Here is a 24,693-nt window from a genome sequence, read left to right as displayed (position 1 = left end):
CTTACATGTTTCAAGGGATGGGAGATTCCCCTAGGCTTTGGAAAACTATCTCACTAAACTGCTACCCTAATGGGTGAAAATCTGCAGCCCTTCTTCTTAGGTACTGCTTCAATGTCCCATCATATGAAACTTCTTTTAATTTTGTTTTTCTGCTAGATTGAAGAGTTCTCTTCCAATGAGTTGTGGGAGCTCTGAAAACAAAACCAGGTGATCCCACCTGAACCCACCGTGAGAGCGGATGTGCCTGCTGAGATTGCTGCTGTTCTGGAACATCTTGCTGCAGATGTTACACTGATAGACGCGCTTGTGTTCCCCAAGTTGCTTGATCATCTTGCGCCGCATCCCATGTCGGCTGGACAGGAGCAAGCTCCTCTTGAGGGACATGGAGCTTTGATGGTGAGAAAACCTGCTCGATTGGAAAGAAAGAGGCAGGTGACAACGAAGCAGTTCACCGCTCTGTGCAAACACCATCTCAGCGTCCTCTTACTATTTATTGTATCTCTTCTCGTACAGTCAGCATACTGTAAGATTCATTTATGAGCAACCCTTTGGAACAGGACAGGGTGCTGGCATAGTCCTCTCACTGGCCAGCACTTCAATTACGTTGGTTGGAAGCATCCTATAGCAGGAGTTCCCTACACGCAAAGCTCCTCTCTGCCGTGTTAGCTTTCCATGGGGACTCTTTCAAAGAGATGATCTGCCATATGCACCCTAGAAGCAATATTGTCTCAGGACTGAAATACCTCAAGGACCACCTATCCCCATATGAACTACCACTATGTACATTTGCTCAAGGGAATTATCTAAAATAAAACCAATTACCATATTTTTCTGTGTATAAGATGCCACCGTGTATAAGACGTTCCCTATTTGGGGGGATTCAAAATTAAGAAAATGGGTGAAGATTGCCCCATGTATAAGACTACCCCCCCTGCTTTTTAACATTATTTTTAGTAACAATAAAGCCTAGTCATATACAAGAAAAAGTATGGTATCATTGTTAGGGTATAAGTTTCACTGACCGAATTGGACTTCATATTTTTCCCTCAAATAAGCAGAGTTTCGGTCTGCTTATGTTATTGCAAATGATCACTTTTTAAAATCTGAAATGCTTCATGTTTCATTACGTCTGAGATAATAAAGGTTTTCCGGTGGGATCAGAATTGCTGAGAGTGGAAGGTCACGTATGGTTAGGATTCCTATTTTGTTCTTTAACCCCATATACCTTCTGAAAATCTACTCCAAACGGTTGTGAAACCTTTAGAACAGTATGGGAGGGAAGGGATGGCTAGAGAGAAGATAGAGAAAATCACCAAACCCTCCTCTAGCTGGAATTCCTGCTGAATTTGAGTCACGTCTACAAACAGAAGGAGCCTTTCCTTTCATGGAAGATCAAGATTAGATTCAAATGGAAAAGTAAAACTAGATTCAACACTGCATTGTGTCCCGTCCCCAACCTCCGAATCTTTCATACCCCTATCATATTAAAATATTGAATATGTAGTGGTCCTTTATAATGAGGAAACAGAACATTTTAGCATTTGCCTTTTCTGGAGTGACTTACTTCGCTATAGAATTCCTACTGTTTGCAGAACTGGGTATCTTTGCTAACACCACCTCCATAAACCTTGCTTCTTCTGTAGGAGGAAGAGCTACGTCATCAGGTGGAATCTCCGTTATAATTTCAGCAACATGTTCCTCTGTCAAATGAATTCATTGTTATCAAGGAAGGCCACTCAGTTATGAACCCTAAATATACAGCCATACAAGATACTGAGCTTAATGGTTCATGCACACCCTAGTTAAGCCAAAGACAATGACTAGGGCAACAGTTCGGCCACATCTGGAAAATCAAGTTTCCCACACCTGCCTCAGTGAGCCAGAGTTAGACAGAGAAGGTAATACCAGACTAGACGGCTCAGTACAAGGCAATTCAATAAGCTCACGTGCTGTGATACACCACTTCTTAATAAATTTAGTTCCCCAATGCAAATATGTCATAAAATGGAAAATTCAGCTTCTTCATGCCCTCTGCCCGTAAAACAAAGAAGTTGGTCATGCAAAGTAATTCGCTTAGGGCAGTGTTGGCCAAACTTGGCCCTCCAGCTGTTTTTGGACTGCAACTCCCATCATCCCTAGCTAACAGGACCAGTGGCGAGGGATGATGGGAACTGTAGTCCCAAAACAGCTGGAGGGCCAAGTTTGGTCATCAGTTGTTGCTAAGGGTTAAAAGGTAGCAGAAACGCTCTAATCACTGAGCAGCTGGAGGTCATTAGGCTTCCAGGAACATGAGTTTGTATAAATAGTCTCCCGTGTGTTTGTTCTCCCCTTCTCCCCTTTTGGGCGTATTTGCTGATATGTGTGGTTCGTCGCCGGGGTTTTTTTTGTTTTTGTAAATAAACCTTATCTTTGAGTTCCAAACCGCTTGCTCCAAGACTCCTCTTTGAAAGAAATACTGCCTCTCCTGCCCTTCTTAAACTGCTGCGCGAAATGCTCTGCTGTAGTGGGACTTGTGACGATGGAAGCGCACTGGGCATTTACATTAAACTAATTAAAGTTTAATGGGACATCAGTGGCCTAGGGTATCAGTGGCCCATTGGCCTAGTTAGACCCACCTGTGAGGCTATTTTGGCCACGTCATGCCCACCCATATCATAGATGATGTCAGATATAGGACAGGTAAAAACTTGCCTCAGCTGCAAGGGTATTTGCAGATGCCACCAATCAGCCTATAAAGCCCCATATGAATTGGGGGGGGTAGCACTTTGAAGGGCATCCTGCAGGCAAAAAGCTCACCAGATGCTACTGTGACTGGATTCGCATGACAGGTGGGCAGCATGACAGGTGGGCAGCTAGGTCTACCTGTCAAGCTCGTCCGGGGGGGAGGGGGGAGGCGAACATGACCATCTGGCCCACTGGGTGAAAAGTTTTCCCCACCCCTGATTTAGGGTATGAAATGAAGTATCACTGATAGCTACTTTTAGTAGTTTCTGAGCTCACCAGAAGAGTCTTTATTGTCCACAATCACAATGGGAGTTTCTGGTCTTGCCACTTTGGGCTTCCTGCCCCTTCGTGCTTTTCTTTTCCCTTCCACTGCGGTGTTGGCACTTTCACGGGCTACGGGCTGGTCTGCAGGGGAGGCCTCCATAACCTTTTCAGCAACTGCATCTTTTTCGTTGCTCTGTGGAGCTCCTTTGGCTTGCTCCACGTGACTCCGGCGATGCTCTGCAAGGGAAGAGCGATGAGACAAAAAAATATACGGGCATGGCTGAACATTAGAAGTAAAGGGCCTTCCCTTCATTTAAATTTAATGCCACCTAAAGTTAACAATATTCCAAACACAACCTCTGTACAAAGTTGTGACAAAACTGGTGATCTTTGACCCTTTTTGAGGAAAGCAGACCATCATGCCATAGTACCTTCATTTCAATAGTGCTTTCAACTGGGAGGATTATCACCGTTCAGGGTCAAATTCCTGCCAGTCAAAAGCAGATGATGAGTGGCTAAAGCAGGTCTTCAAAAGGTGTGACCTGAGGAGAGACCCAGGGGCCAGGCAGAGAGCTCTGGAGGGCCACATGTGGTCCCTGGGCCCGAGGTTACCCACCCCTGTCTAAAGATAAGAGGCAAAGAAATGAACTTCTCAAATGTTCTCTTTAGAAAACACAAGCCAAACTACTGTAGCTGTAAGCACATTAAACCTTTAAAAATTACACCTGTGGAGTTGTGGATCTTAACAGTGCCTCCCTTTTGCTCATCAGCAGCTGGGATTCTTGGAAAGCTTTCAAAAACACTGACACATGGATGGGGAAATGGAGCCAGACAACATATAGAGGACCACTGGTTTCCCACCTCTGCTCTAAAATGGCAACTGGCTGGACTCTGCTTCAGAGGCTCACTACTTTCTAGAGAGCTCACTATATCACAACAAACAAAAATTAGGGGCTTAGTATCTTAAACAAACTGAGCGGCAAGCTTTAGACTAGGGATGGGAAGCCTGTGGTTCTCTGGATGTTGTTAGTAACCCTATCTTCCACGAGCTCCAGGCAGCATGGCCAGTCATCAGGGGTGATGGGAAATGTGGTGCAGTAACATTTGGAAGGCCACAGCCCCCATTTCACCCACCCAACCCCGGTCTAGACATTCAAAATATCAGGCTTAAACCTTTCCTTCAATACCCATCAGAGATCAGTTCCACCTCAAACCCTATCATATGCCATCAGATTTTTCTCTAATACAGAGCTTTCCCAACTGTGTGTCATGACACATTAGTGTGTTGGCTGCAGTGTGTACGTGTGTTGTGTGAACTCTCCCCACACTCCTCCCGGGGCTGGAAAGGGGTTAGTTTAACATTCAGTTTGCTAGTAAAACTGAATTACTGTGTCACAAAATGATGCATGTCTAAAAAGCAGGTCAGCAGCATGGAAAGTTTGGAAAGCTCAGCTCTAACAGGTGATTTGGCTCTATAGTGTTCACACAACAAGAACTGAAGTGTTTCCATACCTGAAAGTTTAGAACGGGGGAATTTTAATTTTTTGAGAGAATAAGCGCCACTGGAACAGGGAGGCTTTGAAGTAATTTTGTTTTCTTCTTGGTCACATTCCATCACTACTAAACAAATGTCTGTCAGAGAAATAATGTTTGCATTAGTTTATTTTCCTTCTAACCACATTGCTGTTACAATGCCTGGTGTGCCTCTGCTGAAACTTAAGATTCTTAGAAGCTGTTTTATATTTAAAAGTAGAAAGTATCAATCGGAGGAAGCATTCCATTACGTGTAACAAATAATACGAATCAGGACATAGATTCTATCAATTTCTTTTCATGTGAGGGAGATGTTTGCATGAAATAAGCCCCACAGAGAAAGTGGGAACATTTTTTTGGGATAGTTAAAAAAACTACCCGCCAGCCATCCATGAAGCAACCCAACGTACCATTGGCAATGCTAGAAACTTGCTTTAGAACGGGCTTTTCCATTTTTTTGGCGTAGAAAGCGGCATACCACACTCGTAACTCAGTGCCTGGTGGGATGTCCCGGGATGTAGTGAAGTAAATGTCATTATCATGCTGGAAGGCAGAGAGGTTCTGGTGTTCGTATTGGTTGGCTGGCCTCACCATCATCATCCAGTTGCAATCATCTTCATTAGATGTATCAAAATACACTAGAGGTCCATCCTTCTGAAAAACCTAATAGACACCCATGCAAAGAGGGAATGCAAACTTTGCAGTAATGATCAACTAATAAATAAATAGCCGTGGACAAGGATGCATTTTTGTTACCATAGCATGAGCTGCCCATGTGGTCCCTGCATTACATTACTGTAACGGCATGAGAGGAAGAATCTGGCTTCCATGCTACTGTGGTAATGTAATATTATGAACTGGTCTGACTTTTATTTCATACCCCTGACTTCACAGATACAGGCAAGGTGAACGCAAACCTTCCCCGTCAATGTGTGGGGTGCATAAATTCGCGGCTGCAAAGGAACAATCAGGAGTCTTACAGTGCACTCCCAACTGTTGCTGTGCCACCCGGGATAGTATTTTGAGCCTTTCCAATTTGGTACAAAAAGCAAGCCCTGCTAGGATCAGGTCCACTCCATATTTTTTGCTTCCTCTTCCCCCATATGAGGACTGTCAACACCAGCACATCTCGTTTGCCTGACTGCACGTGTTGAAAGTTAACAGATGGAACTAAAACCAGAAGATTTCTGCAGGCCATACAAACAAAAACACTATAGCATTAGCTATTGGTACTGAAAAGGCTACTCTGTGTGTGTGTGTGAGAGAGAGAGGGGGGGGGGGGGCAGACAAGCAGAGAATGATTAATGAATGAACTGGCTAACTAAAAAAAGAACCAAATGAAGCAAATACACATTCAGACAATGGTAGAGCCTGGTTGCTCCATTTCTTAGTGCCTTCATATTATCACCAACCCAAACAGTGTCATTGTACCTTTAATGGAAATGCTGGCTCCTTTTCCAGTTTGGTAACTCTCTTTGATTCAAAGGGGCCAAACTGGGTACGCTTCACCAGCTGTGTTACTGCAAAAATGCCTTCAATCCCATCTTCAACTTGCCTGATCTCCAGGTTGGAGGGAAGGGATGATCTAAGAAATGAATATTTTGACACATAAATGAGTTGACTCTACAAAAGATCTTCCAGCATCCACAGAAGAAAATAATCAGCCCTGGCATCCACAGGGAAGAGCTGAGGCCTCATCCAGACTTCCATCTGTGCCATTTTTTTAGGCACAGACCCAGGCTTTAACCCTCTGTGTTCAAGTGGTCTTTTTGTTGTTGTTATGACACTTTCTGTGGGGAAACCCACATTTTACCATTAAATTGGAACCAATGGCAATTTACATAGACTGCCATTTGCACCAATTCAGCAGTAAAATGCAGTTTCCCCACAGAAAGCACCAGGAGGGAGGGGAAAACCCCACTCAGACATGGAGCTTTAAAGCACGGATCTTTGCCTGGAAATTGTGGTGTGAAAGAAAATCTGGATGGGCCCCGAGTCCTCTCTCCTCAGTGACAAAATTATCAATTTCAAGGGATAAATTTTCTGTATAAACCTTCTACATTGACAGAGTAATTGAAATAAAGAAAAACGACACAACCTTCCACACTGTTATATAGTATGAGTGTCAGTAATTGCCTATGAATGGCTTCAACAGCTCTCTAATAAGTGGTAATCAGCAATTCCTCAGGACCATTTCAAAAATTATTTTTTCTATAAAAACATAGGTAGCGACCTTATGAACATTTGTCCATTATGACAAATGTTGCCTTCTCTGATAGGCAGGCTATTCAGGCAGAGGCCTATCCCATCACCTGCTACTTGTTCCTTTTAATGGAAAATGCCAGGAACTGAACCCGGGACCTTCTGCATTCAATGCATGTGCTTGATGACAGAGTCCCTCCTCAGCAAACACTTCCATATGGGAAAAGATATGAAAACCCTGTGCAGATCTACAGCCACTTTCACCTACACTGAAGTTATTTCCATGTAGGAAATCTAAACTCTGAAATGAGCCTGAGTCTCAGGTTTTATGGTATAAAATGCATACCATGTTACACTGAGGCATGCTATAAATAGCATAAGTAATACTAATAATTAAGAGAAGTGCAACTGAAGATGCTTAGGCTACCTAAGAAGATCTTCACCTCAAGTTGCTGTTTTTATTGACAATTTATTAACATCACCAATGACTGAGGAGAAAACCGATCTGGCATCCCAGTATTGTGTCCTTTGCCTACAAAAGGGATTCTCTCTGCTTCTCATGCTTCCAAACAAGGCTAGTCCACTTAGAAGAAAGGGTTGTATCCAACTGAACTCTCTGCACTCATGCAATGACTTCAATGGAATTCCCTCTCTCCCTCTCTCCTTCCTCAGCAGCACCCCCCCCCCCGAGCACCCCCAAATCTGCTCTGGAGGGTTGAAGGAATCCCCAGAGGAGATTTGCAGGGTAGTCGTTCTGCTTGCACAATGACTTAGGTACAACTAAACTGAGTCGTCTGTAAATTCCGTTTTTGTGTCGTTCACATTGTACAATCCACATGCTCCCCTGACACAGATGTGATTAGCCTTGCTTTTCTCCCTCACTGCGATAAATGCCAGGAAGCTGTCATCTACATATAAGAAAAGGCAAAGGTTAAAAAGGATGATCTAGCCATAATACTCTGCCCTGGCTGCTGCTGAAAACACTCCAGAATGAGATCTTTCAGCTTAGAATTGTTTGGGAGACATTTAAAGTTACATGCATGTGAGTTCTCCAAGACTGGGAGCATTCCTAGTTCAAAATGTAACACTAGAAGCAAAATAAGTGAGAACAGAAGACTCCCTTTTGCATTGGCAATCTGGCTTCATTTACTTTAAAATTAAGCAAGGCAACAAGGCAAGAGTTGGCTTACCTTGCTCGACTTAGCACAAAGGAGTCTTTCACCATCACCACTGGGCCCAGTTCTGGACATTCGGAATCATGATGCTGATTGCAATCTTCACACCCTGAAAGCAGACAAAAGAAAAAGCAGGTAGCCATGGAGAAAGCCAAGCAGCTTCACAGTGTACTCCAACAACTGTGATATTCAATTACCCGGCAGCCACGTACTTGTTTGAATCAATAGTATAGTTCAACTCATCCCAGGGATAAATAAGGAATAAAATGGCACTTGTGTTATCAGACTATAACAGCACCTGCAAAAATTCCCAAAGAAAATAGGCTTTGAATAAATGTCTAACAATTATAGTTTTATCAGTCAAGGAAGGGGAAGCAACACTTGGTATAACCGATTCTGGCTGGAAAATAATATTCATATTCTCTGAATCAATGCGTGCAAAGCTGCTTTCTTCTGGATGTTACACAAACACCTTTCACCAGACTGTTTTGTAACCATTCCAGCTCAATTTACCTCAAGTTATGTCTCTTCAGTGTTCAGAGCAAAGGCTATTCCAGGAACCAAGAGGCATCACCATTTTCCGAGCCTCCACAGAAGAAGCAAACATCTCTAGGAGTGAGCTTTGTTTACAGCCATAGCCTCTTCTCCCTTTTTTTGTAATAGTAGATCCATTCCATCATCCAGGCCATGCTTTTCAGAACGCCCTGTTCTAAGCACAGGCCCAGGACTTGCACAGACTGGCAGGGCGAATTCGGGGATAAAGAACACTAGCCTGGCTGTGGTTGTACGCAGGGAGAGAACTTCAGAATAAAAAAGCTCCATCTACTGAGCTTCAGATGAACCCAGATCCTTATTTTGAAGAGCCCCATGCCTGTAAACAACAGTGGGCAGGACACAACATGAGCAGGACACAACGTGAGTGTGCAGGCTTCCCTCCTCACAGCTGCTTTATTCCTCCCCTCCTAGTTGGGGAGGGAGCAGCGCACATGCTTTATATGCAAAAGTTCAAGCCCTGGCATCTCCAGTTAAGTCTGAGATCCTAGGGAACTGCTGAAGTCACCAAGTTTACGGAAGAATGGTCTTGCGCGGTACAAGGCAGTTTCCTCATTGTCCTATGAGAGAGCTTATGCATGCCTGAATAACATGCTAAGCCAAATATAATGTAATAAAAAGAGCCCTGTTGGATCAAGCCCCTCTAGTCCAGCATCCTTTTTCTCACAGTGGCCAACCAGATGCCCGCGGAAAGTCTGCAAGCAGGAATTAGGTGCAGCAGCATTCTCCAAACTTCTGGGTTCCAGCAACTGTTCTCCACAGTGGATGTAGAACAAAGGCATTGCGTAGAGTAGTCTCTGATAGCCTTGTCCTCCATGCACCTGCCTAATCTTCTTTTAAAGCCGTGGCTCAGCTTTCATGTCTTTTCTTTGGATCTTAGTCAGAAAGCAAGTCCAACATCACCTCTAATTGTCTTTTGTGCCAAGGAAGGTTGCTTCCAACCTTACCTTTCACTCATTCAAATGTTAGACCTGCACCAACACAGCCTACAGAGAGCTTATTTATTAATTATCCTCCATGCACAGGTCTTGAGGCAATGCACAAAATACAGATTTTAAAAGATCAGCTATATGGGGGGTTGGGGCAAAACAGGCACCCATGGCAGAGATCCATTCATCTAGCTGGAAAAGCGCATTGAAAGCCCTGCTCCGAGTTACAGTGGTGCAGGCTTCTGAGATCCTTGGAACTTGTAAGAGTGGTTTCCTACCAACCACAGTGTCCCACTGGGTATATAACCTGGCCCTGCATGGTATATGCCAACACCTTGAACTTGGCAGTCAGTGCAAACCCCACAGGCAAGGCGTTATATGCTGGCAGTAGTATGCTCCCAAGCTGCTACATTCTGCACCAGCTGGAGCCTCCTGACCAACCTCAAAGGTAGCCTCACAAACAGAGCATGGTTTCCAATCCCTGGTCTTCTGCTTTCAAACCAACACTACTGAAACTCACTATTTTGCTCTCTAATGATGTCTCCTGTAGTCCTGCTACAAGTCATCCTGTATTTTTTTAGTAGTATCGGCTTAGCTTGCTGGTAAAAAAGCACCACAGCTGTCAGCACTGCAGAGTCATCACAACTAAACAGCACTCTTGCATGCACTTTTATGCCTTGGGGGCATCTGCAAAGCTATTAGTGCTGTTCTAACCCTTCAGTATTTATTTATTGCGATGGTGCATGAAGAAAAAAAAACACAGACAGCAAAATAATGAAACAAAACAAATTGTTTGGTTTGTAAAACGAGACTGCTTGAAGCTACGAATGTCTGTGATGTCAGTTGCTATAAATTAAGTACCACCCCCACCCCACCACTTAAATTCTAGCCATGAGAGGAAGAATCCCACAGAGAACAAGAAATCCTACTAAGGGTTATTCAGAAGCTTCTCACAGAACTGCAAAAAAAATTGCATTTTCCAAGCACATGCCTCTCAAACTTCTCCACACTCCTCTCTGGTGCATCTTCAATCCCTTATAATAACTTTACCTTGTAGTGGGGAACAAAACACACCTTTTACCCCATGCCAAACAAGTGCACTTATCAGACCTTTGATATCACCAGACACCAATGCCCAGGCATACTGTTTGAAAGGGTGTTCACATGTAAAATTCAGTGTGTGCATGCCCAGATTCAACAGCTGATATCTCAGATAAAATCTGTAAATCCACAGTGCAATCTGGGCCCATGCATTTATGGCAGCGGTTCTGAAAGGTTGTGGTGCCCCAAACTGGTGTGGCAGGAAAGGGTGGCAAGGACAATAAAAAAAAAAAATTAAACATTTCACTATAGTATAGTATCAAAATAATTTTTATTATTTGCAGAATATGGATAGGTATCTTTTCAAAATGACAGCAAGAACATCAAATGATACTGAGGACAATCCTAGTTGTGAGTTAGAATCACTGTTCAAACACAGTGCTAGAGAAGATGTGTTTACCATTAGTTTGGGAATGATTCAAGTTCTTATGTATCTGCATTGTTTCATACTTTCTGGTTTCCCATCATCATATTATAAAGTAGTTGTGTTCTATGTTATAAATCAAGCACTGCTAGTTCTTGTTTCTGTAAATCCTATTTTAACCTCTCAGGTCTCATCCCCAGACAAGAGGAAGACTAAGTATATGTGCTTGCATTTTTTCACCTTTATAGCTTGCCAATGTGCCCACTAATACCTCCTATAGCAGTAGCAAAAGGTCTTAGTAAATATCCCCAGAAAATCTACAATGCCTGGCAGACCGTTTGCTGTGCCTGCTCAGTTCCTGCCTACACTGGCTCACATAGCTGTCAACGTTTCCCCTTTTTTAAGGGAAATTCCCTTATTCCGAATAGGATTCCTTGCAAGAAAAGGGAAAAGTTGACAGCTATGGGCTCAGCCTCTCCTAAATGGAACACAACCACTTAAACTGTCCGCATTTTACTGGGTGCCGAGATCGGACATCCATTGTCTCTTCTATTTTGAACACAGGAGAGGTGGCAGCTCGCATTTGGCTCTCATTGACAATTAATATTCAGAGGCATATTTAATGCAGAAGTATTCTTGGATACTTACAGATAAGCACGGCCTCCTTGCTGCCATCTTCTGCCATTTTGAAGACCTTTGAAAACAGAAGGGACAGATTCCAATGAGACTGTTAGGCACTTCATAGCAAAAAGCTCACCTGCCCGAGTTATGTGGATTCCAACATACTAATGAAATTTTTTATGCCTAGGAGAGGCTGGGTGAAAACAGGCCCCAGGTTACATTTGGCTGGAGTTTTGCTATTGATTTCTAAAGGGTTATATTACTCCCTACAGTTAAACACAGAACATAACTCACAAAATTAAAGGAACTGCATTCTGTTGAGTCAGACCATCAGTCACATATTGTCTACATTGATTGGCAGCAGTTCTCCAGGGTTTCAAATGGGATATTCCTAGCCCTACCTAGAGATGGTAGGTGCTCTATCGCCTTCCCATCACCCAAGAATGTTATAGTTTTAAAAACGCTGTGTACAATAACTTGAAAATTTAACATTCAGCCTTGTGTCTGAATTGCAGAACATGACAAGTTTCCTAAACAAACATAACTTCCATACAGGAAAAAGCATTTACAGAGCTATGTATGGCACATGTCCATTCCAAGTGATCTTATACATATGGTGGAAAGCCCTAGCCAATCCCATTTGAAAATGGACGTCACTTGAAAAATAAAAATAAAAGTGAGGCACCTAGCTTTGAGGTTGCAAAGAAAAACATGAGACCAACATACGTGGAAAGATGAAAACCAATTAAGACCAATTAAAAGTATCAAAATGTAATAATTTGAAACGTATTGATTTCCACAATAAGTTCTTATGAAACTGTGCATATAATGTGCACATTTGGAAGGATCAAACAGCTGGTAAAGAGTTATTATTCTCAGTACTGTTTCCTGAAATAGCAAAAGGCAGGTTTGTTGGCTCATTTTACTTTAAGTGCAATGCAATAATAATAATAATAACAATAATAATTACTTAGATTGACATGCCCTTCACCAAAACGTTCCAGGGCAGGTTATATCAATATAAAATACATAACTGAAAACAGGCTAAAAATATTTTCAATCACAACTAGAGTGGGTCCTAAATTATATGTATCTCGAGTGTAAAAAGAACAGGGTAGAGATGAATCTTCAGCATACAACAAAAGCTATGCAATGAAGGTGTCAGATGCACATCTGTGGGGAGGAAATTACACATCACTTATGACCCAATATTTTCCAGAAATTATATGATTCTCAGAGCCCAGTACTTTCTGTTGCAGTCCAGCTTTGGTTCAGCTCAGTGCAGCATGGAAGCAAAAAGGACCAGGGAAGGGCATAGCAGCCATGAGCTCCTCTCTGGAGGCGGTATGGTCCTGCTAAACCAGTGTTCCCAAACTTGGGTCTTCAGCTGCTTTTGGACTACAGTTCCCATCATCCCTGACCCTGGTCTTACTAGTTAGGGATGATGGGAGTTGTAGTCCAAAAACAGCTGGAGACCCAAGTTTGGGAAACCATAGTTTGACTTGGCATGACATGCAGACCACAGGGTGTGCTGCTATTGAGAAAACTGAAGGCTACTGGTAGCCCAAGAAACACTACTTTTTGCAGAAAGGTGTCAGCTTTCTTATGCAAAACTGAGTACAACTGAGATTCACACATTGCACCTTGAGGAGATACTTGGAGCGTTAGATAATCCACCACAATCCGAAGAATATATCTGAAGTTTTTATTTCTAAGATGGCACTCGCTGCTTACTCAGATACTCGTCTCCCCACCTATCATTGACAACCGCTTCTAAGCTTTCAATCTGGTACTTTCAGAAACAGCAGATTCTGTTCTGAAATGTTTTCCAGGTAACTGCGATAGCTAACAAAGGAGAGGAGCCAAAACTGATATTTATTTGGGAGTCTTCTAGAAATAAAACTCCCGAATGAAGAAAAGACAAGCAAGGACATAGACATGGCACTTCTTAAGAGGGCTTTTTTAGCTTTTGCTTATGGAGAGGCAATCTACAAAACAGAAAGAGCTTGATTTCAATTATCTCCATTTGTGTACATTTACCTGAAGGCATAAAGGACCCTGGCAGTTCACTTTGGCTTAATTACCTAGAATGCACATGTGGTTAAGCATGACATTCACCAACTACCTCTGAACTTGTGGGGCACAGGATGTTTCCCCTAACAGATATAGGGACTAAGTGAATTAGGGATGCTTCACAATTTTATGTAGCAGCAAACGTGCTTTCCACAACATGGATGCCCAGTACAACTAATCCTAGCTCTCTGGAAACACTATTTTGACTCTCGTGCTGTTTTGATTTGTGAACAAATCATTTCAAGTGTGTATTTTATGTAACAAGTACCACATAAGTCTGTTAGTTTGGATGGCTCAAAAAGTGATTAAATTCAAATGATAGCTAATATATGATAGCTAAATGGCACCTCCATACCCAGGAGTACTCTTCTGAATATCACATGCTGGGGACAGAGGCTAACTTTACACCCTGCTTGTAAACATCCCAGAAGCACTAGGATCCTGGAAGATAAACAAGACATGTCCAGGAAAAGGAACACTGACTTTAATTGTGTTTTGACCTCCACCTTCCTCTAGGGCAGTTTCCCAAACTTGGGTCTCCAGCTGTTTTTGGACTACGACTTCCATCATCCCAAGCTAGCAGGACCAGTAGTCAGAGATAATGGGAACTGTAGTCCCAAAACAGGTGGAGACCCAAGTTTGGGAAACCCTGGTCTAGCGCTACTGTCCCAAGCATTGACTTTGGCTCACAAGTGGTACAACGAGAATGAACCCTGGATAGTCCAAAATTAGAATCATAGTTGGAAGAGTTCCAAAGATCTAGTCCAACACCGTGCAATGCAGGAATGTGCAGCAGTCCCACATGTGGATCGAACCTGCAACCTTGGTATTATCAGTACCACACACTAACCAGCTGAGCCATACAGATGACAGATGGGAAGAGGGTGTGAAACACTGCACTATACAAGTCTTTTAGTTGCAAATCAACATGTTGACAAAAGGAGAGTCAATACATTTTGTACTTGGTTGCAGTATTTATACGTTTGTGGCAATTTTCAGTGCTTATAACTGTTGTTAGCACTATGATTTTTCTTTTCTCCTTTTTTCTTTTTGGTATTTTTAATGCCTTAGTTTCCCACTGACACACAAGGCAAAATTCAGATGCACCATACTAATTAATTTTATTGCAATGCTTTCATTTTGCAAAAATATAAATGAATAATCATACTGATATCAAGGCTACATGACTACAGAAATAGCATCCGTGAAATAAACACAGATAATAACTTGCAGTAAACTGCTAATTGGTACATTTTTCTTTGGGCATGATAGGTGAGGAAGCAGAACTAATTAAAAAAGCAGTATCAGAAGAGTGAGATGATATCTGATTATAGCTGAGAAAACATAGACACCTGATACTTAGTAAACAGTCCAATGCCAATCCTACAACTAGATGAGATTTTAAGAGAAATGTGCAAGTATTTGCATGATTAAAGGTATTAGAGAAAATTTATTTACATCAATAACAGGAGCAGGAAAGTGACTGCAACTGGATTAATGGATTCACTAATATCTGAATTTGTGCAAGGAAACAAGAAAAATGATTTCCAATATTTTATTTTGCTCACTTACTGAATATTATAGTATTGCTTTTAATTTTACGAGAGATTATTTTGAAGCATCTTTGCCACCTTAAATGGGCCTCTAATAGCAAACTTCATGGGTTCCAAAGGTGTTTTAGGACCATACAATGGCACCCATGCATCTTGCAGTTGAATGTATCAATCATCAAGTACGCTGTGGGCACCATTAAACAATAAAATTTATTGAACAAACATACCTCCCTCTTTATATCTACTATCAACAGTGGTTGGAACATGTAGCCTTAATTAACTTCCTCAGCAGGACGTGACCATGTGTGAAGGGGGAAAAATAAATGCACCATGGAAATCGGCAGTTTCCCTTGAAAACACTCCATGACATTACGCTGAGTGTGTCAACACAAGCCAGAGTGCAAAGAAGTATTAATGATGGAGAATCCAAAAATTGGAAAAGCCTCCACCCCCATATCAGATTAGTACATGAACAATAATCCTACTCTAAATTCCATTTTGGGGATTTTACAAGCCACACATGACGGGTCACTTCACACATTCCTTTCTGACATGTTAATATTTTTGACACAGTGTAGTATGTGGCCGTCGAGACAGGTAAACAGGTCAAGAAACAATGCATCTGCATTCAATGTCTTTTTATTAAAACCAGTTAAAACTTGCAGTTTTCACATTTATTTTCAAACATGGACATGACCCCTATGATTTAACTAGTATTTTGAAAAATGTGATAAAAAGAGAGCAATTTATGCCACTGGATGAATCTGCCTGGCTAACAAACCTTTGCCAGTCCATCCACATCAGAGGATGAAATACAGTTCCAACAGTAACTGCTTATAGCCAAATGGATGATGGGAGAATGGGGAAAATACCTGACTCAAGCATACATTTAATATTTAAAATATCATGAGAATTAATTTATCAGAATATAATATCATCGGCATAATCAGCAAGCTATTCTACCAGGTCTACTTCTCAACCGAGGCGAGTGGAGAATTTTTAAAAAAGAGCATTTTATATGTTTATTTTAAAGGAACCCACATTGTTTCAATGCATTGAGAAAACGCGACTGCAAGGACAGGACGTGCCAGATATGCCGAATTTCCCCAAGGTCCGCGCGCGTGTGTGTGACCTTGTGTATGTGGCACAAAAGGACCAAGCGGGCGCCAGAGAGGGGGCACAATCTGCGGGAGAAAGCGCTGCCTGCGGATTTTAAGGAGAGAGTCCCGCACCACTCCGAGTCGCTGCAGTCTATGGAGCAGGCCACCGCCACACGCCCCCTTCGCAAGAGCGGCGCCTGCCCTGCCCAGGCGCAGGCACGGCGGGGGAGGGAGGGCGCTTTGTCCTGCTCCCGGGCAAGCCGAAGTCCTCCGCTTCCCAGCCCCAGGGCGAGCCCGAGCCTTGCCTCTTGGGGTGCACCGCCCGCCCGCGCTCCCTCCCCGACCACAGGGGCTGCCCCACCCGGGGCGGGGTTGGAGGGGAAAGGAGGAGAGGGCGCGGGGCGGGAGAGAAGCGCAGCCCAGGGCAGCGGCGGAGGCGCCAGGCGAGCCTTGCCCGGGCGGGCGGCTGCCTGGGTTGGGCTGGGGATCCGGGAGCGGCTCCGCCGGGTTTTGCCTCGGACCCGCCTCGCCCCCTCCACGCCGCGCGGCCGCAGGCGGCTCCTGCCTGTAACAAAGAACAGGCGGCGTGGAGGAGGAGAGCGGGACGGAGGGGAGGGAGCAGCAGGCGGCGCCGCGGCCGCTGCCGGGGCCCCGCCGCGCCTCCCCGAGAAGCGCCCCGCGCGCGCCAGAGGGGGCCCGCCGGCCCAGAGTCCCCGCGCGGGGGGCGAGGGCGGCTCCCGGCGGCGAGGGGGCGGCGCGCGGCGCGGCGAGGCGGGAGGGTGGGGGAGGGGGGCTGCCTTACCTGCTTTTGGAATGTTCACACCCGGATCGAATCCGGGCTCCAGGTTCCGATCCGAGCCGGAAACCACGCGCCACCGGAAGCTGGAGCTTGGTTGTTCGCGAGGCACCATGGGAATCGTAGTTCAGGGAGTCGGGGTGGAGTGGAGAAGTGTTGCTGGCGCGGCGGCGGTGAAACCAGGGCGGACGGGCGAGGTGGATGGAGAGAGTGGCAGGCGAGCTTCTGCTGAGCCGCTTTGTGCTAAGAAGAGGAGAGGGCAGAAGTTCTATGGCAACGGCAGCAGCCAAGGGAGGGATGGAGAGGGAGGATGGGCAGCTCTGTGTGACACGCGCACATGCGCGCCACCGCCTGGCACAGCTGAGCACGGGTGAAATCCTGGCAGCTGCCCAGGATTACAGTTTCGGTTAAGCGGTGTTAGTTGCCTGATGAGGGACTCGCTTCTGAAAAACATGCCGTGCAGTTTTCGTGTTTTTCTAAAAGGCAACGAAGTGCTGGATGACATTCAGGAAGGAGACGTAGCGCAAACTTTTGCAGGGCTGCATAACCGCGTCGGAATTAATGCACATGGAAAGTTGCGCGTCCGAATGGTTCAGCGTGTCAGAGACAGATGTTTAGGGGAGGATGAGACGTTGGGTTCCACTAATTAGGGGTACCAGCTTATTCTGAGAGCAATCAATGCCAAAGGCTTGGGTTTAGGTTAGTTGAGGGACCGACCGCCTTCGTCCGTTTCATCCTGCCCAAGAACTGAGACCTCCCACACCGCCAGCATCCCTTTTCTCCGTCCTTTCAGGTATTAGCCGTAGATAATATCCTCTTGGGGAGGACGCCCTCCCCCGAAAGTTTCGTCTGGCTCCTTCACTGCTTGTGTTTTACCAGAACAGTTAAATTTCTCTCTTAAAACAGGCCTTTAAATTCCATCCAGAGTAGCTGGAATCAGCAGAGCATTCACTGCCAGTGGCTCTACCACTCAAATTGTGCCCACCCCGTTAAGATTTCTCTGCCCATCCTTAAGGTGACTGGGAAAACTATACCACACCAGACAAAGCAATATACAGGGGGGGGGGGCACACACAGCAGTTTAGAATACAGAAGCTTCATCCATTTTGGTGTGAGATGCCCTGTGTGTTATTAAAATGATATTTTGACAAAATCTTCCAGAGTTTTTCTAGACCCCTTTACGATGGGAGATAGGTACTGCTCTTTTCTTTTTTTACTTGCAATGCAAGCTGAGCAGAAAAGGTTGATAACTTGCTTCTTTCAGCTAAGCTGGGTCCACACTTAGTGTGTTAATACATTCCTAGGTCAGTTCCTATGTGAGCATTCATGGACCTTTGTCTACTCATGAGCACAAACCAGAGTGCAAACCAGTATTGAGGTGGGATAATCCAACAAGTGAGATGGTTGTATCCACACTGCCCAGGCTTGCACTCCGGGGAGGTCACTTTGGTGCTGCTAACACATTGATTTGACTTCACCCCATGAGACACACTCCATTGTCTCTCGAAACAGATGGCAACAACAAGGTTGTATTCACACTGTGTTGTTCCCTCCCCTCGACTCTCAATTAATACTTCACCTACCTTAAGTTCTGGAAGCCTGATGGTCCCTTGTGGACATGCGGACAGGCACTTATGTGCACTCACCCCTTTTAAGTCTTTTTTGAATCACGTTTTCCAGTGTATTATTAGCATGATTGCCCACTCTTCACCCCACGGTCCCAGGTGGATTATGATAGTAACAATTTAACCCACTGTTTGCATAAAGGAGCAATCAAATAAATGTAAGCTACTCCAAGCAAGTTAAGGATTTGAAGTCACGTGGAAGTATGTTGCTTCCTTTCTCCACTTTTGCTTTCGTGTTCCTGGAGCTGCAAGGGCAATTGTTTTTTTAACATAGCTGCAAGGGCAGTTCTGCACAAAAGAGCCGTTTAAAAATACAAGTACTCACAGCTTATGTGAGGAGATGGTGCATAGGCACAACCCACCCCTGACATACTCAAAGCACCCTCTTAGAACTGCCCCTAAGTGAACAGTCTTTCCCTTTGGAGCACTAAACAAGTCTTGGCGAACACCCACCCACCAAGCTAGACAAGAGTTCTCAAGAGAGCCTCTGAGAGCCAAGTAAACAAGTATGGGAACTTAAAATCTCTCTGCCTTCTGTGCATTTTGTTATGTATTGAAGTTCTCATCCTGGCCACCAGGACTATCATGTATATAATTTTCACTCAGGTCCACGTCAGTTACTTTAGGCGGGAAAACCTGGGTTGTTGTTGCTACAATGTTGATAGCCGGCTGCCTATAAAAGCAGGCCGGCTGAGCTGTTTGCTGTTCAGTTCTGTTCTGGCCTGTGAATAAACAAGAGCTGTTTGAAGAAATCGCTGTGTCATCTGATATGTTCACCCACAACTTAACACATTTAATTTGTACAGTTCCAACCAGCCGGACTTCAACTGCAAAAAGTTGAAACTGCACATGTTAAAAGTGTGTAAACTACAAGTTACGTGTACTGCAAAACAACAACCCCCTCCCTATTAACCAGTGGAAAAAGGCAGGCTGCATCTTTGCCTTTGGGCTGCTAAAAACAAAATGGAAGTGGGGGTGGGGATATGTAAAAGGCAGCATGCAGTAATGAAGAAGCCACACAATGCACCTTTGGCATTTTTTTTTTAAATCCAGCAACAGAGCTTTAAGGTTTTCAAATAGTTTTTAAATGTCTTCAAGTATTTGTAAGTTAGAGCAACAAGTGCTTCTCTTTCTAAAAACAGTTTTGCATTTCATTCCACTTATGTGCCATCGTCAAGCTATACAATAAAGCAAAATCATAACTGAACGCATTTGCAATCCATCCTAAATTCATTTAAATGGAAGCAAGCCCCATCCATTATGAAATGGGCCTTACCTCCAAGAAAGCGTTAACTAGGATCACATGGTGCTTATACACAAATATTTCATTTTTATAAGTTAATACTCTTAACAGTCAATCTATAATAAGCTTTCATATTAGACGCTAGCATTTGCCCAACATACTGGAAACTGTTGCTTCACCTCAACAGCCTTCTTTTGAATATTGGCCTTTAGAATGCTGCATCCAAACCATCATTATAACTTATGTAAATCACTAATGCATATATCAGAAACAGTATCCCTTATCCCAATGATCTCTCTTGATTCAGTGGTTATAAGCAGCATTGGTATTGGTATAGGTTTCGCCTGAATAAAAGTTAACAAGGGTTGATTGTTTACTTCAATCAAGCCACCTGTTCCAAAGTAAGTCCCAATGAAGTCAGAATGATTAAAATAGGCTAACGTTTACAATTTCAGTAAAAAATATATATAATACGAATGTCAGTTTAAAGCTATACACATGTATTATGTTTTCCTTGCCTACCAGTCAGTAAAGGTTTCCCCAGCCTTGTTGATATTTTAAACAGCAAACTATTTCAATTCTGAAATACATACATCCTTCAGTGTGTGTATTTAGTTCCAAAATGGGAATGAGAAAGAAAAAAGACTAAACATACTGTATTCATTACTTTTGTTATGATGGGGTACATTTGTCTAACAAATGGTGGGCTCCCCGAACTACAGTGCTGCACTGGCAATGCAGATCTCTCAAAGGACAACAGATAAGTTTTAAGTCATTCATCAGCATACCATCTTAAAAATAAAAGAGTTTTTTTATAGTATATGCACATAATATTAAAATTAAGAGTCATAATAATTGCATAAATTACAAGTTTGTATGACTACTATCTATCAAAAGCAAGTCTAATTTACACAGCTTTAGCAATTATTATTCTATCAGGCTACCCCATTCAGCATCTCATTTTTCCTTCCAGTAACATTCTGAGGCTGCAATTTTCTATACCTGGGATTAAGCTCCTCTGCACACTGCAGGAAATGCTTCTGAGTAATTATATGCAGGATTGCATTGCAAATGCATGTATTCCACTTCAGAACATCTGGATCAGGATTTCTTTGCTCTTTCCACTTCTACAGCTCGATACCCTGTTTAAAATTTGTATTGCTACTCTTCATTGCTTTTTCTTTAAAACAGAACCATGATATGCCACTATTAACATACATTCATGCAGACAATTGTCCACTATAGCTCCCTGGTACTGTATTTTAAGCCTGATATCTAAAAAGAAGTGTTTTTGGACTAAGGCCCACTGATTTCAATGCGCTTACTTCCAAGTAAGTATGGTTAGGACTAAGGCCTTAGTCTTTGCAATGTAAAATAGCCATAAGTCTTCTACCAATACCATGTCCCTGCTTTGCTGCCCAGCCTTTTCCATGGACCACAGCATTAGTGAATCTCAGTAAGCATATAATAGTTTATATTTCTGTAAACAGTTGCTCATGTGCAGGTCATATACATTTGGCATGTACTAGGCTCTATGCATACGGTTCAACTGATGTGCCATTCAGTTTGCTCTTGCTCTTGCTCTTGAAGAGAATTTTCTTGTTCAAAATGCGTGTTAAAGTCCCCCCTTTTTTTCGAGTACCGTCTGATGTGGGTTGCTCTAGGTAGATGAGGTCATTATGTGACTGGCTCATTCCTGGGTCTTTTTGATGGTGCCGTCGGAGGAAAAATAGCTTTGCACTCTTTTTTAATAGCCCACCTGCAATAGGGAAGATGCGAAACATTTTAGTAGGATACAATTTCTGTATTAAGTAGCCTTTATCTGAAATAGTAACAGTCCCTAAGCGAAGCACCTGCCCCACTTTCAATTCAATTTCTATTTTCTTTTTTAGTCATTGACTTTCTTTTTTAAAAACAGAAGCAGAAACCATAGTCCTAATTATATATTTTAGTAGATGTGCTAGAATACCAATAGTAGTACTTAGCATTTATATAGCTCTGAGTATTTACAGTAATTTATTTCAATCATCCACAACAACCCTATGAAGTGAGTCACTATTCTCTCAGGGGAGGGAGCTAAGGCCCATATGGTGGTTTTCCTATTGCCATTTAGTCATAGTTCAGGGTCTATATGGAATCTGGATAGCTTGTTCATAGCTCACACTGCTAACACTACATCATTACTGGAAACTACCCCAAATATTGCAGAGACATCACCTTGCCAACAAAGGTATGTATAGTTAAAGCTATGGTTTTCCCAGTAGTGATGTATGGAAGTGAGAGCTGGACCATAAAGAAGGCTGATCGCTGAAGAATTGATGCTTTTGAATTATGGTGCTGGAGGAGACTCTTGAGAGTTCCATGGACTGCAAGAAGATCAAACCTATCCATTCTGAAGGAAATCAGCCCTGAGTGCTCACTGGAAGGACAGATCCTGAAGCTGAGGCTCCAATACTTAGGCCACCTCATGAGAAGAGAAGACTCCCTGGAAAAGACCCTGATGTTGGGAAAGATTGAGGGCACAAGGAGAAGGGGATGACAGAGGACAAGATGGTTGGACGGTGTCCTCAAAGCTACCAGCATGAGTTTGACCAAACTGTGGGAGGCAGTGGAAGACAGGAGTGCCTGGTGTGCTCTGGTCCATGGGGTCACGAAGAGTCAGACACAACTGAACAACAACAACCACCCCAAATATTTTGGTAGCAGTTTGTTTGACAATTATGTAAAGTATAAGAACTCAGCTGTATCACTTTAGGATCATCCCTGAGAATAAGGGCATCAGGCCTTTTATTTTCCATAAAAGTATATTATTAGAAAGGCTTATGGAGAAGTATACACATTTAAATCACTTCATGCCAATGTAACTTTTATACAACTATAGGTAAGTAGAAAAGACAGGGCAGTCAAAGAAAAGCTCTCTGTATAGCAAGGAGCCTCAGTTAAGTTGTTTAGAGACAGACAGTGATATCCAACTAAGTCATACTCAAAATCAGACCCACTGAAATAAATGGACTGGAAATAAATTCCATTGATTTTCAGTGTATCTTCTCCAAGTACAACTTAGTTGGGTATCACCCATAGGCCTAGTCTTCCTGACATTCAACTTCAAGGTTCAGATAGGAGAATTAAAGTTCTTCACTCTCCTTATGAAATTACGGTAAGAGTTTAGAGTGCTTAGCTTTATGTGGATCATTCCCTTAGTGACAAACTACAATGATAAACATATTAAACCACAAAACAAGACCCACTCTTACTTCAGTGTATAGCTGCTTAGGGCTGGATGGCTATTACAGTATAAAGAAATGGAACTGATGCTTTATTTACTCTAGTTAATGAAGTCAGCAAAACATTTGATAGCAATTTTACCAACTGCTTTTTTAAAAAAAGTCAGGGTATCTGGCATAAGTGTCCATAGCTACTTTCAAGAAATGAAATTTTCAGGTTTATTTTATTTCTATAATGTATTTAATCCTTCAGGTATAGAAAGTAAGTATAAGATGAGTGTGGAAAAAGAATCAGTGCAATGATATGTTGAAAGTTGCATTATTTTTATTGTATGGGATTGTGCAAAGAGGCTAAGCGGGTATGTAACCAGCACAAAATGAAGCTACGATTCTAAATGAAGGATTCCTTTGGCTTAGTGTGTTAATGCTAAATTTTGCAAACAGGTTATTCCACACTATTAAGAGCCAGGGAGATTTACGGCCCCAGTCTAGCATAGTTTACAACTGCCACCTCAGAGGACAGCTTCCTTCAAAGCAATTGCTTGTTTTGCACATGTTGATTCATGTTAACTATGTGCAATAATTTTTACCAAAATGCATGCTAAAAATGACAAAGAATTAGAGAAGTAAATAAATGGTCAATCCAGTTTCAGACTAGGCAGGTGACAACACTAGTTTTTATAAGCCCCCTGATTGGTCAGGCTTCAGAAAATCAGTTTATACTCCTCCTTCCCCCTTTCCCTCCAACTACAATGCAAGTATTGGTGCAGTTTCCCATCCATAGTACTGATCAATAGCACTAAGAACCTGAACATCGGGGTCATTAGCTTTAGAGGTCTTAAAACAAAGCAAATGATTATGCTACCACCTTTAATTTGGGGGAACCTGCAGACGAATAAGTCGCATGATGTTAAAAGCCTCTTTGTTGTATCATATCTAGCAATCTCACTTTATAGATTCCTAGGCAACAACAGGGTTTACTCTGTGCTGCTGGGATTTAAGTTTTCGGCATGACTGGCCAAATACATTTTGCTGTCTCAGGCAAAGGACAGGTTGATGCACCTGCCTTCCCCTCCAATGCACTTGAGTGTAGATGGCTAATTTAAGGGGCAAAGGGCAAACCACATGGCACACACCCCTCACGTGGCACACGACACCTCAACACTAGCTGGCCACTACCCAGTACCAGGTAACTGACTACTCAAACAAATGCTGCAATGCTTAGAGCCAGCATGCAGCACAGAAACCCAGCTATGCATGCATACACACAATGCCTGCTGTTGCCTGTGGCACCCATTCGTGGTATAGAAAGTAGCTACTTCATTTGCTAAATTTGTATGATGTCCCATCAAATTTGTATGATGTCCCACCTAAAATATCCAGCCAGCTCATTCCAGGCAACAAGAAAGTATAATCTCTTGTAAGGTGGGTTTGTGGGAGGAACAGCTGCCATGCACTTCCACCACCTACTATTTAAAAAACGTATCTATCCCACTTGTCAGGGTTATAGAGCATGGATCGTGCAGAGCAGGGTACTTTCTCCTCAGTGCGAACCAATCACAACCAAGCCAAACACATCTGGGACTGGAAAGAAGATCTTTCATGGCAAAGGGC

At 43.1% G+C, this 24,693-nt stretch overlaps 2 protein-coding genes across 3 annotated transcripts in view; both read right to left on the bottom strand.

Annotated features, from left to right (window-relative positions):
* The window catches only part of PRDM15 (PR/SET domain 15), a 37,526-nt gene extending 20,139 nt beyond the window's left edge, over window positions 1-17,387 (bottom strand). The window contains exons 1-9 of one of the 2 annotated variants that reach the window (XM_083734747.1): window positions 16,994-17,387; window positions 11,493-11,538; window positions 7,914-8,007; window positions 5,953-6,106; window positions 4,932-5,184; window positions 4,501-4,620; window positions 3,001-3,225; window positions 1,565-1,700; window positions 228-406 (exon numbers count right to left, since the gene is read on the bottom strand). In XM_083734747.1, the coding sequence (XP_083590873.1) occupies window positions 228-406; window positions 1,565-1,700; window positions 3,001-3,225; window positions 4,501-4,620; window positions 4,932-5,184; window positions 5,953-6,106; window positions 7,914-8,007; window positions 11,493-11,529 (1,198 nt within the window). In that variant the 5' untranslated portion in view covers window positions 11,530-11,538; window positions 16,994-17,387. The remainder of the gene's footprint in view (window positions 1-227; window positions 407-1,564; window positions 1,701-3,000; window positions 3,226-4,500; window positions 4,621-4,931; window positions 5,185-5,952; window positions 6,107-7,913; window positions 8,008-11,492; window positions 11,539-16,993) is intronic. The other variant, XM_083734748.1, reaches the window with a different exon arrangement.
* Window positions 17,388-19,674: 2,287 nt separating this feature from the next.
* C2CD2 (C2 calcium dependent domain containing 2) overlaps window positions 19,675-24,693 on the bottom strand; it is a 27,639-nt gene continuing 22,620 nt past the window's right edge. Inside the window, exon 14 of the mRNA XM_083734772.1 lies at window positions 19,675-21,614. Within this exon, the coding sequence (XP_083590898.1) occupies window positions 21,388-21,614 (227 nt within the window). The 3' untranslated portion in view covers window positions 19,675-21,387. The remainder of the gene's footprint in view (window positions 21,615-24,693) is intronic.

This window comes from Podarcis gaigeae (genome assembly GCF_964106915.1).
Source record: "Podarcis gaigeae genome assembly, chromosome: 4".
NCBI classification, from domain to species: domain Eukaryota; kingdom Metazoa; phylum Chordata; class Lepidosauria; order Squamata; family Lacertidae; genus Podarcis; species Podarcis gaigeae.
This window is presented reverse-complemented; position numbering and strand designations above follow the sequence as displayed.